General features: G+C 33.2%; 2 protein-coding genes across 2 annotated transcripts; both read left to right on the forward strand.

The window, feature by feature from the left end:
* Positions 1–228: 228 nt before the first annotated feature.
* LOC133030235 (uncharacterized) lies at positions 229–3,028 on the forward strand. Its single transcript, XM_061102753.1, has 5 exons — positions 229–1,949; positions 2,036–2,275; positions 2,377–2,478; positions 2,558–2,732; positions 2,828–3,028. The coding sequence occupies exons 2-5, from the start codon at positions 2,232–2,234 to the stop codon at positions 2,879–2,881; spliced, it is 375 nt and encodes a 124-aa protein (XP_060958736.1). The 5' UTR covers positions 229–1,949; positions 2,036–2,231; the 3' UTR covers positions 2,882–3,028.
* Positions 3,029–5,155: 2,127 nt separating this feature from the next.
* Positions 5,156–7,307, forward strand: LOC115698907 (putative SNAP25 homologous protein SNAP30). The gene is made up of 6 exons (XM_030626105.2): positions 5,156–5,469; positions 5,694–6,173; positions 6,443–6,536; positions 6,640–6,773; positions 6,884–6,981; positions 7,069–7,307. The coding sequence occupies exons 2-6, from the start codon at positions 5,748–5,750 to the stop codon at positions 7,166–7,168; spliced, it is 852 nt and encodes a 283-aa protein (XP_030481965.2). The 5' UTR covers positions 5,156–5,469; positions 5,694–5,747; the 3' UTR covers positions 7,169–7,307.
* The last annotated feature ends 8,707 nt before the right edge of the window (positions 7,308–16,014 follow it).

Raw genomic sequence — 16,014 nt, forward strand, 5'->3', positions numbered from 1 at the left:
ATTTTCATAGAGTCACATTAGAAATTATAAGGTAAAAGCTTGTAACTTGTGTGGTATTGTAATGCCCTATTCCATAAGGACACCACATGTGTGATTTTATAAACTACATTAATACTAAAATATTAATTAATTATTAAAAATTGTGAGAATATTAAAAACTTGAATAAAATAAAAGACTAAAAACGGACATTATAACAACAGTAAAAAGGTGTTCCGGGGATCGCTGTTATAAAAAGATTTATAGACAATAGCAATTCAAAACACAATTCAAAATGCACCAGATACAGCCAGTCCAAAATAACTCCTAACAACTCGGCACACAGGCCGGTGGGGCCAATATGTACATTGGTGGAGAAGGTAGTCACCGAATGGCAGCTCTAACTTCTCCTTGCCCTTACTTGGACCACATAGCACATGTGAGTCACAAGGACTGATGAAGAAAAACAATACTAATAATCATATAATTTATTATTCAAATATTTTCATTTATACACAATCAAAATCAAACCGTTACACATTATTCATAAGATGGAATCAAAATCACTACACGCAACTGCCATGAATAAGCATCAGTATACAGATATCTAGTAATACAAAACCATTATACAATTAATAGGAATCATATTCATTTAAAAATATAAATTATATTATGTTACTTCATAAAGTAACCATCTTCATTACATCACATTGCCTAAGCATGAAAGTTGATGCTTTGATCTGATAAACTTGTATTGCGTTGCCTAATTAGGCAAGCCCATGTCATAGCCTAGCACCATATATCGCATAACTAAATCACCTAATCAGGTGAGCCTGTACTAAAAACTTGCACCCATATATCATATAATTGCATCACCTAATCAAGTGAGCCCGTGCCATAACCTGGAACCAATATATCGCATCGCCTAATCAGACGAGCCCATACCTACACCCAGTACTTATCATAAGGAAAAAAAAAACGTTAAATTCTATAGGATTGAAGTATGAAAAAAATTCATACATGTCCGAACCATTGCATTTTATATCGTAAGGAATATGCAGACATGAATTATTGCCTGACTTGCGGTTTATCCCGCCATAAAGTAAACAAGAGTAAGGAGAATAGGAAACTTATCCCTCAAAAAGTGATGTGGTACATGCCTTTGACAACAATGTTGGAGTAAAAACTGACGAGCTTGGTTTTACTTTGGTTGATTTAAGTAAGAGAGGAAGCAAGAATGATCCATTCATCATGGCTAGCCAAGCAGTTCAAGTTTTTTACATTTCTGATCCGGCTAATGATAAATGGTCTATTGTTTTATCGACACCAGAGAGGAGGTTCTTAGAGACTGAAGAGGATGAGGAGAATGCTGACTTATGTTATGATGACTTCATTGCTGGACAACCAATTCATGAGAAAGTTATGGGAATTGATCGTAACCTTGAGAAGACGACGTTGAATACATTAGAAACGATATCAATGAGGGAATATGGGTCAATTGTGATTCAGGCAAACATAAACAAAAAAAGAAATGAAAACGTATCTAATTGGTAACTTGATATATAGCTTACTTTATATTGTGGTTGTTTATGCTCAATACTTAACAATTTGTTTATGCATTTAATATTTCGTATACATTACTTGTTATATATATAGCTAACTTTAAAATTTATTTGTTAATGGTGTAGATATGGCCAACTCGAGTTCAGGATCTGATTCAGGCCCAGAGGCAGAGTGTCCAAGAGTAATACCTACACGACGGCAAACGAAAATGAATGAAATATCTAAACTAATGGATCAGGGCAAACGATTAGCCCTTGAGGTTAATGATAAAGGACAATACTGCAGGAAAAACTATGCCAAGCTCGTATCAACTCTAGGAGTCAGATTCTGGCAGACGATAGGGTTGTCCTATAAAAATTGGAAAGAAGTCAACCCAACTCTGCAAAATAAAGTTTAGAAAGACATACAAGTAAGCATTTATTTTTTAGAATTTTGATTTGTTTTTTTATTAATTCAAATGTTCACTCTAACCGTGTTTGTTTTCCTTCAAACTAGATGGGGTTCATTGTGCCGGATTCCTTAAAACATGATTGTCTCATCCTAGCTGGAAAGTTAATGATAGACTTCAAGAATAGGATAACAAAAGACATCATAATGCCCGCTTTGCAAGAGAAGGATCAGGAACCTGCAAATCATAAAGAGTCAGTCTTTTGACAATGCGGCAAGACGATTGGCTGATTGGTTATCATTGATGAATAACAACCACCAAATGTTCTTTATTGCTTGGAATATCGGGTAAACTCTATTTAATTCTTTAGTGCTAATTGTTCATTTCTATATTATGACTTCAAATTATTTTTATACTATCTTACTTATATTCCAATATAATTTTCTAGTGCGCATTGGACGCTAGAGGTGGTTATGCCAAAGATAATTATCCATTTAGACCATGTACGTGGCCGCCCAATTCCCGAAGAAATTACTCAAATGATCGGAAGGTAATAATTTAATGACTTCTTATGTAACAAATTTAAATTAACTAATGAATTGAAATGCTAATATAATTTTTCAAAACAGTGCATTCAGATATATAGGGGACGCACATGAGTATCTTGGCCCGTGGCAAGGAATTTCACAAGCAAATTGTCCAAGACAACCTAAAAGCCAAGAATGTGGTTTTTATGTTTTGAAATATATGATTGACATTGTCGCACGTGCAAACCCCAACCGTTACATACAAGATCAAAAAGCTGTAAGTTTTAATTATTGATTATAGTATTTATTATAATAACAAATATACAATATACATATGTATCAACTAATATAAATTTTTAATTTTTTTAACAGTTTGGGGGTAAGAAGCAATACAATCCAAAAACTGAATTGTTACCATTACAGTGAAAGTGGATGGAACGATTGATGGCGCTGATTCGCGATGACGATTGAGGTTGAAAGGCCCAAGAATTTTTCTTCATTATGTATTTTTTTTAGATTAACTTGTAGTTAGATTTATTAACATATTAATATTTTGGACTAATTTTACATTAATGTTTGTGTAATATTTAATTACTTTTATGAAATGAAATTATGTATTTTAGCCAATTTTAAAATTAATTTAAATAATATTTGATTTACATTTTAAAAAATAAATATGTAATTTAAATTAAATAAAATAATATATAAATTAATAAATATATAATTAAAATAAATTATATAACTAAATTTAAAAAAATTGAAAAACTGCTCATTTTTGGCGTTGGTTCCTATGCCACCTAAGGCGTCGGTTATTATCTAGGAACCGACGCCATATATACCCCTATGGCGTCGGTTCCTAGTTAATAACTAACACCATAGGGGTATATATGGCGTCGGTTCCTCAAAATCTTTTAGCGTCAGTAGCGAATTTCGCCAAAACCGACGCTGAAAGGGCTTAAAAACCGCCTCTAAGGGGGGGGGGGGGGGTTTGTAGTAGGGAGATTACAAAAAAATAAAATAAAGGCTCTTTATTACAAAAGAAATTAATCCCTTGAGTAAATGTCATGTTTGAAATTCTAAAAGTTTAACTTTGCCAACTCAAATGACCAATAAAAGTTCAAAAAGTTATTTTCTCAACTCTCACAACTCACAAAAAAAATGAAAAACTTTACACTCAAAATTTTTCTCAACTATTTGTGTTAACAATAATTTCTTCACAAATTTGGAAAGTGCATAAAATAACTCTGAAAATCACAACTTGATAACAAAACATAGCAAAAATTTGACTCAAACCGCAATTTTACAATCATGCTCGGATAATTTTGAAAAAATTTGACTTAAAAATTCAACAAAATAATTAAAATTTTCCAAATGAACGCTCACCAGAGCTCACCACCCCCAACTCAAAATTAGACAGTATCCTCAATGTCACAAAATATGAAATGAAAAAGATGGGAAAAAGAGTACACCTGATTGACGATATGCACGGGGTGAGAGCGGATATAACCTGATAATGTAACGCAAAACAAACATAGAAAAGAAAAACACAAAAATTGAAAAGATAAAATTACGTAAATAAACTTACTAAAAACATAAAGATAAAACATGATTAGTCATTGGTAGACAGAAGTGATTTCCTCAAGTAAGTCTACCAACTACATATTTGTACTATCCAGTATCAAAAATGATCTTTCTTTTATCCTTTGTCTCAAAAATTGATGCATTTGTGACATTTTCAAGATAAAGAAAATATTCGTTCTCAATGTCGTGGAGGAAGTGGTATGCTTAGTTACTTGAGAAAATTTTACAAATTTCCTCCACAACTGTTTTTATTACATCAGTATGATAACACTTGTTTTCATTTAGAATGATATTTGGAATGATTGGAAGAATTTCAAGATGAGAAATATTATCACTCTAAATAGTAATCGCGTCATCCTCATCGAGATTGCAAGAGATTGGGGTCGAGGGTGATGGTATTATTTCAATTTGTGGAGGAAGAACATTATTTAAAAAATTTCATTGAATTCCATATCTTCCTCTACTAATTGAGTGGGCAAAATATTTTGGTTTTCATTCATCATTCTTTCATTCTCCAGACTAGCATACAATGTTGAACTATTTTCCTCAAAAGATTTGCTATTGCTAAATTGAGATGAATGACAAAACTTATAAGCTTTTTCAACAAAATTCCAATCAATTTGTGCATTGTAATTGTAGTTGTACTCAGACTTCCAACTACAGTCAAAAAGAAATTTCAAATTATGATTACCATTCTTATTATCAACTACGTCATAGTTAAAATAAGGTTCAGCATAAATTTCATATGTATCCTCATAGTTAGCTTTCAAAACATTCAATTTTCTAGTTAATAAATTTATTTGAGCTTGAAGTTTCTCTCTTTCGCTAAGTTGAAATGCACCATTAAAATTATTAGTGCCATATTTTTTTTTTTTTTTTTGAACTAATTAGTGCCATATTTGTTGATCTTGAGATTGGTAAGAACTTAATAAAATAGAGACAAAATTGTCTTCTTTTTTTTTTTTTTTAGAAAGTTTCACTATTATTATAAATTAACAGTTTACAGCAGCAGTGAAAATAGGATAGGGAATTTCAAAGAATTTACAAAAGTAGAAATTTAAAAAATTTCATTAGGAAAATGAGAGAAGTGTTCTCTTCTTTTTCTCCTAAATTTATGCTGACCCATAAAGTTTTCCTTTCATTAAATTAAGGTAAACAAAAAAAAAAAAAAAATTACTACCTTACATTTCATTCCTAACCTGATTAAAGGAAGCTAACGGTCATAAATTGAATGAACTCAGATGATGGTTTTCAAAGGAGCCATACAGTTTTTTTGTTTTTTTTCGCGGCGACTCCCATTTTTTTTTCTTCCCATCTTTTTTTCATCTCATTGTTTCCTCTTAATTGAGAATTGTATTGGTATGTGTACGTAAGATTTTCAAAATATCTGTTCTAATCTTTCTTCATATCCTTTCTGAATCTTTGTTATTGGGGTAAGTTCTCTTATTTTGACTCTACTTTTATTCTTTGAAACATTATATTTCTACGGGACTTTTGTATATTGTTGCCTGACAAAATATTAAGATACATAAAGCCCATAGTCCCATTACCATTTAACTTTGGTTGGTCCAGTTTGAACAATTTTGTATTTGAATAATGTTTTTTTGATTAAAGAAACAGAAAAAATCCAACTTTAACGATTGGCTTGCGGTTCCAGGTACCATTGTTGATTTGGTCTTTCCCATTGATAATCAAAGCAATTCTGGTGAAAATGTTTGGGTTTATGAAACTACCGGCTAATAAGATTTCTAAGCAGAAATCAGTAGATCCTGGATTTTCAGCTTCAACTGCAAACCCATATGATTCAGACACCGAGAATGCCAAACAGAACATAGTAAAACCTGCGAGAAGAACTTCCTCTGAACCAATGCTATTTGTGCCAGATTATGGAGATGGCGATAGGTACAGGAACGATTTTCGGGATTCGGGTGGAATAGAGAACCAAAGTGTTCAAGAACTAGAGAAATATGCTGTGTATAAAGCTGAGGAGACGACAAAGAGTGTTAACAATTGTTTAAAGATAGCAGAAGATATTAGGGAGGATGCTACTAGGACACTTGATATGTTGAACCAGCAGGGTGAGCAAATCAACCGGACTCATATGATGGCTGTTGATATTGACAGAGATTTGAGTCGGGTGAGTCCATTTTGTGATTATGGCAAGTGTTTGATGTGGAATTTATTATTCCTATCAAGATTCTGCATGAGGTGAATGGTCAACTTTACAATGCAGTGAGATTATCAGAAAGTGACCTTAAGCTTTTTGCTATTCATTGTTTGTGATGCAAAAGCTACCATCCACTAATATTTTCTGATCATTTACAGTTTCGTACTTTTTATTCGTACTTTGTGATTTTCCCATTGTTGGTTTTGACCATATGTGACTGGAACAAAAAAAAAAAACAGGGTGAAAAGCTTTTAAACAATCTTGGGGGCATGTTTTCTAAGCCATGGAAACCAAAGAAGACTCGAGACATTACCGGGCCTCTTACAACAGCCGGTGACTATCTTTCCATAGTATAACTTTGAGATCATATATTTTCCATAAAATTTTCAGTATTGGGTCAGCTTTGTATTTTTAATTTACAATACTGGCTCAACAGACAAGGCTTCCAAAAGGAGTGAAAACAACTTGGAGCAAAGGCAAAACTTAGGTTTAGCGCCTGTACCAACAGGAAATAAGTCAACAACAAAGGCACCACAATCTGAAACAACAGGTGCCCTGCAGAAAGTTGAGGTTGGTCTTCATGGATTATATTTTGTGTATGTTAGATTCAGAAATAAAAAAGAATATGGGGTTGTGTTTTTGGTGAGTGAGTTTACATAGTAATGGGTTAGAATTATCAGGTTGAGAAGACAAAGCAAGATGATGCTCTGTCGGATTTAAGCAACATTTTGGGTGACTTGAAGAACATGGCTGTAGACATGGGAAGTGAACTTAACAGGTCCGTATCATCTCACCATATCATATTCTTTATAGTTACTACTAGTCTCTCTTGGATACAGGGCCAACTAATGATGGGAAATTGCAGGCAAAACAAAGCTCTTGACCATGTCTCCGATGATGTGGATGAACTCAACTCTCGAGTAAAAGGTGCCAATCAACGTGCACGCCGTTTGATTGGAAAGTAAGGTGCCAATCAACCAGGCCGTTTCAAGGTGTTGAGTTGAAATGAGATTTTTTTCTTTTATAAAATTTAAAATAAATATTATTTAAATTTTCACACGATATTCATTTTAATTATTTTATCTCCATATAATATTTAATTATTAATAATATTTCTATTAGAGTGCTATATATTTAAGCACTTTTATAAAAATAATAATTAAAAAAAATAATAGTATACCAAAAATTATGACAATTTTTTGTTTCCAGTTTGTACCTTAAAATGCTATTATAGATTATATATTAGAGTAATTTCATAAAAAAAAAATATATGTTAAATATAATATTTTCTCCAATTTTTTTACAGTAATACATCAACAATTTTATGCTTCCTTACTTACCATTTGTGCTACAACTTTTTTTTTTTTTTCATATTTGTTGAACTAAAAATTATATGTTATATATATATATCAATTTAATTTTTCGGGAGCCTCAAAAATAGTGGGGCCTGGGGCCTAGGCCCAGTTGTCTCACTCTCTGACCGGCCATATAATCAATGTGCATACACAGTTTACCAAGCACCGCAAAAGGTGTAATTACATTGTAACTTCTTTTCTCTCTTTTGATTGTTCCAAGTTGTATTTTTCTTCTCCTTTTCTGCAAAGTATGCAATATAATAAAACAAGATAAATTTTTCATTACTTAAAATTATGTTCTCTCTATTTCTCATCCCTTAAACAAACCCGCACAATTACTATTTAGTATTCAGAATTAAAATAAATTGATAAAGCAATGTAACTAAATAAATAAAAATAATTAGAATTAATATTTATAACATGTTATTTATTAAAATTGTTTAGAAATAGAATGATAAGATTTTATCAAAATGCTTAAATTCACCATATTGTCATCATGAGTTAAATTATAATATATAATAGTTATTTTGTAAGACATATTTTACAAAAATAAAATTTTTATTATTGTTATAAAATAATATAAAATATATAAGAAGAAAAGAAGATGAAGTGAGAAAGAGAAACTGAATGAGAATTTCTAAGTTGTATTCCAATTGCGTGAATCCCTATTTATACAAAAATATTGACTAAAAGAATGGAAAACTAAATTAATGTAATAAAGGAAAATACAATCAAGCATTAATTGTGATAATAAATTTAGTGATGTGGATATCCATATATAATATTTTATAACACTCCCCCTTGGTTGTCATTAAAATTTGTCTCATTTAAAACCTTGTTGAAAAAACTTAGTTAAAAGAAAAAGAGTACAGTGTAAATTAAGTCTCCATCAATTAGGCATTCGTGGAGATCTTTTAATCAACAAATTCTAATCTCGTGAACTATCTTCTCAAATATAGATGTTGGTAATGACTTTGTGAATAAGTCTGCAAGATTGACACTTTATTGAATTTGTTGAACACCAATATGCATTCTCTTGAAATGTATTAAATATACTTTGGTGAAATGTATTTTAATTCTATCTCCTTCGGTGTATCCTCTGAAAAACTGAGTTTTTGCAAATGTCAATAATATATATGAAAATATAAAATTGTATACGTCTACAGAAGTAGAATGTAATTATGTTACTGTAGAGACCAGATTTGCAGCGACAAAACAGAACAGATAGAATATAAAAATAATTGCAGAAAATTAAAACACTTGACACAAGAGATTTGTACGTGGTATCAGTGTTCTTTCGAACACTCCTAGTCCACGGGGCCACGCCCAGAGAATGAAATCAATTAATAAAGTCTCAACAATTACAAAGGCAATTGACTTAAACAAGTATAGACTTCCTCTAAATTATTGTCGCAATCTTTTGTAATGCACTTTATGAATTTGACTTTTGAAACACCTCCAAACAGCGAACTCCCTTCGTCTTTGAAGTGTGCGTGCTTACTTCCTCCTGAAGTAAGGCTTGAACAAGTCTGCTCCCGAAGACCACTCTCTTGTTTAATCAAGTCGTTCTAACAAACTCTAAGATAGAGTAAGAACAGATATGAAAAACACTAGAACCTAGATGAACAACTAGGTTCTCACAAAAAGAAAACTCTCTTCTCACAAATAAGAAAAGTACAAAAAATGAAAACTAGAAGAGCTTATTCGAATGGCTGCTCTCTAGGTTCTATTTATAGAACATAGAAACCCTAGAGACAGCCACATGGTCGAATCTACAGCTGTACAAAACTTTCCTAAGATAAACTTGATTTTCCATAAACGAGTCTGATTTTGTATTGGGTCTTAATTCCTGCCATAAACAGTCTGTATAATCTGATTGTATCAAGACATAATCGAATTTAATAAGGAATATAGCAACTGTTGGAATTTATTTTACCAGGATCTTAGATCTACTCACAAGTATGTTGTTTAACACCCTAAATATGAACGTTCTAAAACGATAAATAAACACATATAAAGTTAAGAAAACCTTACATTGGTTGCAGCGGAATTAATGTCTCCTTCCACTCAGATCTCTAACCATTGTATCCTTTCTGTTGCAGAGTATTATCAAGATCTGAGCCCGAATGTCCTTCTCTTTGTGTATGTGATTCTTCACAGTCTTCCAATCTATGATTGAGTTACCACTTGCTGTGTGTGGACACTTACTCTATCACTAAAGTTCAAAATTTATGAAGAGGAAAAGAGAGAGAGAATAGGTTCGGCCAAAGAAGAGAAAGGGAAGGCTCAGTTTTCTGAAGAGAGAATTTTCTGACAGAAAAGGTTATTGAAAGTTATGATTTTGACTGAGCCATCACTTTCTATTTATAGGCAACTACTAGGTTTAGGTTAGGAATTATTTGGCATTAAAATAATGAAAATATCAATTTGAAAATCCACTTTAAGTGGCCGGCCGTGGTGTGTAATGGGCCCCACTTGGATTTTGCAGTTTTCACAAATTTTATTTCTATTTTCTCAAAAACGCCAGTTTTCCAATTCTAACCTTTTAAATGCCAAAACTAATTATTTAATAACTAAAATAGATTATTAAATAATATTGTCATTTAATTTAATTATTAATTAGACATATAAAGTCTATTAGTAAATAAATGAACCTAGAATCTCTTTTCTTTACAATTTCGTCCCTGCTTAGTGAAAATTCACAAATTAGATATAGTCTAACTTTAGAATTATAATTGATTAATCACAAATCAATTATTGAGTCTTACAAGCAGTATAGTCTCAACTAGAATGGGGACCATGGATCTATATGCTGAGCTTCCAATAAGTGAACCAAATTTACTAGGTAAATTCCTACTTATTAATTCTTCGTTGAATCCACTCTTAGAACTTAGAATTGTACTCTTAGACTTATATAGAGCATATTATATGTTCCACGATATAGATATGCTATCTCATTTAACCATTGTTATAATCTTATTGTGATCAAAGATCCTCTATATAGATGATTTACATCGAGATGGGATAATTTTACCGTTCTCACCCCTCAATGTATTTTGCCCCTTAAAACACTTAGCTACCTGTAAATGATGTTTAGTGATCTAAGAATTAGTCACTTAAACAAGAGCTCATCCATTTACTTCTATTTAGCTAAGCTCGAAGGGAATCATCACTTAACTTCTATACACCAGTAGAAGCTATAGATTCCATATTTATGTTCAGCACTCCCACTCAATCATACTATCTTGTTCCCAAAATATACGTATCACCCTGACCCAAAAGTAGGCTTAACTAATAAATCAAAGAACATGAATAGTACTCCTGAGTTAAGCCTAAGCATATCAGGATTTAGATTCTTTTAATCTTAAGATCAACTACTGATATTGACTTGGAAAGATATAACGGTAAGTTTGTAATATCTTAACTAAGTTGCAATATCGGTCCAGTCCAATGTATAATCCATACATTCGAAACTAGTATACTTTACTAATGTCCTGGAAAGAACATAACACTTACTCCAAGTGTAAGTACACATCATCGCTGATTATCACATTAGTGTAAATCCAAAACACTGATGAAACAGGGACTTAGTCTTTTGATTCATATGATCACAATCACATTCCACTGTGTTGACGATACTGTAATTGTGAATTAACATATGATCTGGATTTAACTGATTTTGTATGTAAATGTAATAAACATATTAAACCATTAACATGTAAAATTCATGCAAACATAAATCACTTCAAATTTCTTATATTGATAACTAATCAGATTGTAAAGAGTTTTATTTAGGGCATAAAACCCAACAGCAACAATCAAAGTTTCCTTTAAAAACCAACTTTCCATAAGAGAATTGCTTCTCTTACAAGAAATTTCCATACAAGAAAAATTCAGCTGAAAATACAATCTTTCCTAACATAGAAAAGAGCAATAAAAATAAAAAAATCAATGTGAGAAAATCGGTTAAGAATGCAAAGAAATCTCACCATAAATAAAAAATATTTTGGCATCTAAATTGCCACAAAAAGACTTTGCAATCTTCCCCTTTGGCACTTTAGAGAATCAAAATATTTTTTAACAAAGAAGTACCTGAAAATCAAAGTTAGCAAGAACAAACGAAAACTCCCCCTGAGTAACACAATCTAAAATCAAAATAACAAACTAACTTTTGATCCAAAGTAATCACAAGTACCAAATTCAACTCCCCCTGGAAAAAGGGTTTAGAGTTGGGAAACAAGAAATTAAAAACAAACTATTACTCCCCCTTTTTGTTTATCTAAGGGCCAAAGACAAAAAAACATGAAAATATAGAAATATGTCCAACAAAAATATAAAAAATAAAGAGAAACTTATGCCCCATAGAGCTTGATCAATGAGGACAGCTGCTTGGGCATCTCTTCCTGAACCTCCTCCATGACAGCAAGATGATTGTTCACCTGTTGAACCTCATGCTTGACCTCCTGGACATCTGCATGAGCAGAACTCGAACTTGCAGCAGCAGCAGCAGCAGTATTACCAGCTTTAGGACGCTTGGGAAAAGCTCCATCAAAATACTCTGAGGGTTGGCAGATGCTTCCAGTAAGGGGAGGCTCAAGTGTTTCATGAGAGTAGGTCACATCTTTCTGAGAGGATAAATTTTATAGATTAAGTTAGGGAACACAAGCTTATGAGTACGCTTTTTACCTCTCCAAAATGAAGCAATCAGGTCCAAGATTGAAGAAGCTAGATCAATGGATGCCCCCGAGGTGATACGAAAGAGAAAGGATGCCAAATCTTAAGATACCATAGTTTTATTGGAATTGGGAAGCCAATTGCTAAGTGAAAACCTCATGAGTGATGCATGAGCATAAGTGAGATGTGTAATTCGAAGACTCTGCCCAGATTTCCATTCAACCCGTGCACCAGTGAGTTCAGTGAGCATCAAATGGCGATCCATAGACATGGTAGCATTGGACACACCTTCGGGTAGTTGCAAAGCCACATCAATGTCCTTGATAGTAAAAGAAAACCAATGCCCCCGACATAGACTTTACCAAAAAATTCAGAGCTCTCATCAAGCAAATCATTAGACAAACTGGCATAAAATTTTTTGACAATACTTTCAATATACCCTTGAAAACCAGTGAGAGTATTTTCCCATTGATGGTATTGAACAAACTTAACAATATCATACACCCTATGAGCATGCAAATCATAATTTCTCTCACTTTCAAACTTTCGGGTAGCATAAAGATTCCAATCTTGTTGATTATCACAATAATAAAATCTGGAATTGTAGCTTGAGAAGGAGAGATATTACCAGGAGATGAACAATACATAGGATGCTTGCCTTTGGCAGCAGCAGAGGCTTTTCCTGCTGAAGATGCACAAGGAGGTGCTGGAGCAGATTTGGTCAATGGAGGCTCGGGTTTGAGATCAGTTTCCTCACTGTCAGAGGAGACTCCAAAGTCTTCTTGAAGCTTCTTTTCAGAAGGGATAGACATGGATTTTGTCTCGGAATCATCAGATGGGACCTCCATTGATTCTTCCTCTTCAGAACTTGAAGAAGCCAAGGGGGGATTCAATTTCAGCTTCTTGGCAGGAGAAGCTGGTCTGTTGGCTTCATTTAGTGCGAAGTTCCTTCTCGAGAGACGCTTGCTGGGCACGGGTGCGAGAGGAGGGACCTGTTGGTGTTGATGCAGCAACACCCTTCACTGATGCAACAGGAGGCGATGTAGTTGCACTAGGAGGAGACCCCTTCGATGATGAAGATGATGAAGTGCACGGTCTGTGGGGTCGCACAGATTTTCGAGCAACTTGTTTGGGAATTCGTTTCGGCTTGGGCTTCACAGGCTGAGATTCACACTGAGGAAGCAATGAATCCCTTGGGTTTGATGCAGTTGCACCAGCAGGAGGAGCATTCGAGGGGGCAGGATCGGATTCTCCATCCTTTTTCGTTGCCCTAGGTTCTTTGTCTTGGCCATTTGAATCTGAAAGATAGAAAGAAGAACAAAGAAGCAGAAAAACAAAGCAATAGGAATCAGGTAGGTGGTGAGAATAAATGACAAAAGAAAAATGGTTTAAATAAACATGGGAGAGTGGAGCAAAAAAGGAAACCAATTTCAAATTCTGAATAACCACCAGCCCACGAACACCGAAGAAAACTGCCCCACTCTTTTCCGAAAAATATATATTTTTAAAAAAAAAATAAAAGAAAACTAGAATGACCAAGATACTTTTCAAAAATAGGCAAATTAAGAAAATCCTTCAAGATCAAAGACAAAAAACAATGAATGTGATATCAAACTTTAAAAGGTAACATATCAAAATAAATCAATTTAGATTAAATGTTGATACTTACCAAACTAAGCACAAAATTTTCTTAGCCCACAAGCCAAGTTACAAACGCCTCCCTCTTTTTTTTTTGGAAAAATCGAATTAAATAAAAAAAATATATATATATATATGCACAATAAATATAAGGTATTCTAGAGCAAGCAGCTAATCAAATTTCATAACAACTGACAAAAATACAAGTTATGCTTTTTAAGAGAATAACTAATTAGTATCTCAAGAACCAACCATACTTAACAGATGTTGAGGAAAAAGATATGCAAGTTACAGATCATGTGAACCATGATTTTTTTTTATTTAGTAGAGGAGACTTACAAACTTGTACACACTTGTCAGACATAAGTGTGTGCTGTGAAAATAGGATCATTGTCCTTGGCATGATTTTTCTTTTTTGCCTTTTTAAATTTGATCCCGCAACTGGATGCTATCACACCATACTAAAGGTAGCCCTTCTCTATGGTAGTGCATCCTCTTCATAACTCTTAATTACAAAGTTCCAGCTTACTCAAAAGATGGTTTTCATACCTCAGTATGGGTAGCTCTATTCCAGCAAAGGGCCTGACAAGTAACTGAAACAAGACACGCTCAACTTTGTAGAAGAACATTATGTAATCCAATCACACATAAAAAGTAACATGAATCTTTTAACTCAACCTCAAAAGTATGATAAGAACGAGATCCTAACTAATTATAAACCAAAAGCATATACATGATTTGTCAAATTAGAATGAAAGAAGATTAGATGCAAGCAAAGAGTAACTCATTAATATTGTACAAAAAAAAGAACGAGAGAGATTAGAAAATGCAAACTCCCAAACATTTATTGAGGGAGTCAAAGCGACTTGAGTCTAGGGCCTTGGTGAAAATATCAGCTAATTATTTCTCAGTATCAACATATTAACAAGTTCCCTGATAAAGTGATGCCTTATATCAATGTGTTTTATTCTAGAATGTTGAGCAGGATTTTTGGAAAAATTTATGGCACTAGTGTTATCACAAAAAATAGTTAAAACACCCAATTCAAATCCATAGTCAATCAATATTTGTTTCAACCATAACAATTGAGCACAAAAACTACCAGCAACAATGTACTCAGCCTCGGCGGTGGACAAGGAAATAGAGTTTTTTTCTTACTGTGTCAAGAAACCAAATTGTTTCCAAGAAAGAAACAACCTCCACTTGTACTTTTACGATCATCAGCATTGCCTGCCCAATCTGCATCACTAAAACAAGCTAAGTTAGAATTAGTATCTTTAGAATACGAGATTCTAAAATCGAGAGTACTATTAACATATCAAATAATCCTTTTTACAACAGATACATGAGATTCTATAGGATTACTTTGATCTCTAGCACAAACTCCCACACTATAACTAATATCAAGACGACTAGCAGTCAAATACAATAGACTACCAATCATACTATGATAAAGAGTAGTGTCAACCTTTACTCCATTCTCATCTTTTGTTAATTTTAAAGTGGTGCTCGTAGGAGTACTTACCTGTTTAGCCGACTCAAGGCCAAACTTTTTGATAATGTTCTTGGCATACTTACTTTGTGATACAAATGTACCTCCTTCCATCTGTCTGACTTGAAGACCCAAAAAGAAAGTAAGCTCACAACCATGCTCATTTCAAACTCATTTTTCATTTGATCAACAAATACATGCACTTCATGGTTAGATGTAGATCCAAAAACTATATCATCAACATAGATTTGGGCAATGGTAAAATCCGATTTTATATGCTTGATAAAAAGACTTTTATCCACACTACCTCTTTGATATTCATGAGAAATTAAAAATTGACTTAACCTTTCATACTAGGCACGAGGAGCTTGTTTCAGACCATACAAAGCTTTTTCAAGTTTGTACACATGGTCTGGAAACTGAGGATCTTCAAATCCTTTTGGTTGCTCAACATAAACTTCCTCACTCAAAATGCCATTCAAGAAGGCAGATTTCACATCCATTTGGAACAGTTTAATATCAAGAATACAAGCAATGCACAAGAGTAAACGAATAGATTCTAATCTTGCAACAAGAGAAAAAGTTTCATCAAAATCAATACCTTCTACCTATGTGTACCCTTGTGCCACCAATCGAGCCTTGTTCCTCACAA

The sequence above is a fragment of the Cannabis sativa genome, chromosome 8 (assembly GCF_029168945.1).
Source record: "Cannabis sativa cultivar Pink pepper isolate KNU-18-1 chromosome 8, ASM2916894v1, whole genome shotgun sequence".
NCBI classification, from domain to species: Eukaryota; Viridiplantae; Streptophyta; class Magnoliopsida; order Rosales; family Cannabaceae; genus Cannabis; species Cannabis sativa.

Bases quoted from the DNA above. Each gene is read 5' to 3' on its own strand.
- LOC115698907 (XM_030626105.2), top strand. From the start codon at position 5,748: ATGTTTGGGTTTATGAAACTACCGGCTAATAAGATTTCTAAGCAGAAA. The intron at 6,537-6,639 runs GTGACTATCTTT...CTGGCTCAACAG, and splicing joins CGGGCCTCTTACAACAGCCG to ACAAGGCTTCCAAAAGGAGT. The intron at 6,982-7,068 runs GTCCGTATCATC...GGGAAATTGCAG, and splicing joins ATGGGAAGTGAACTTAACAG to GCAAAACAAAGCTCTTGACC.
- LOC133030235 (XM_061102753.1), top strand. From the start codon at position 2,232: ATGAATAACAACCACCAAATGTTCTTTATTGCTTGGAATATCGG. The intron at 2,479-2,557 runs GTAATAATTTAA...TTTTCAAAACAG, and splicing joins ATTACTCAAATGATCGGAAG to TGCATTCAGATATATAGGGG. The intron at 2,733-2,827 runs GTAAGTTTTAAT...TTTTTTTAACAG, and splicing joins ACATACAAGATCAAAAAGCT to TTTGGGGGTAAGAAGCAATA.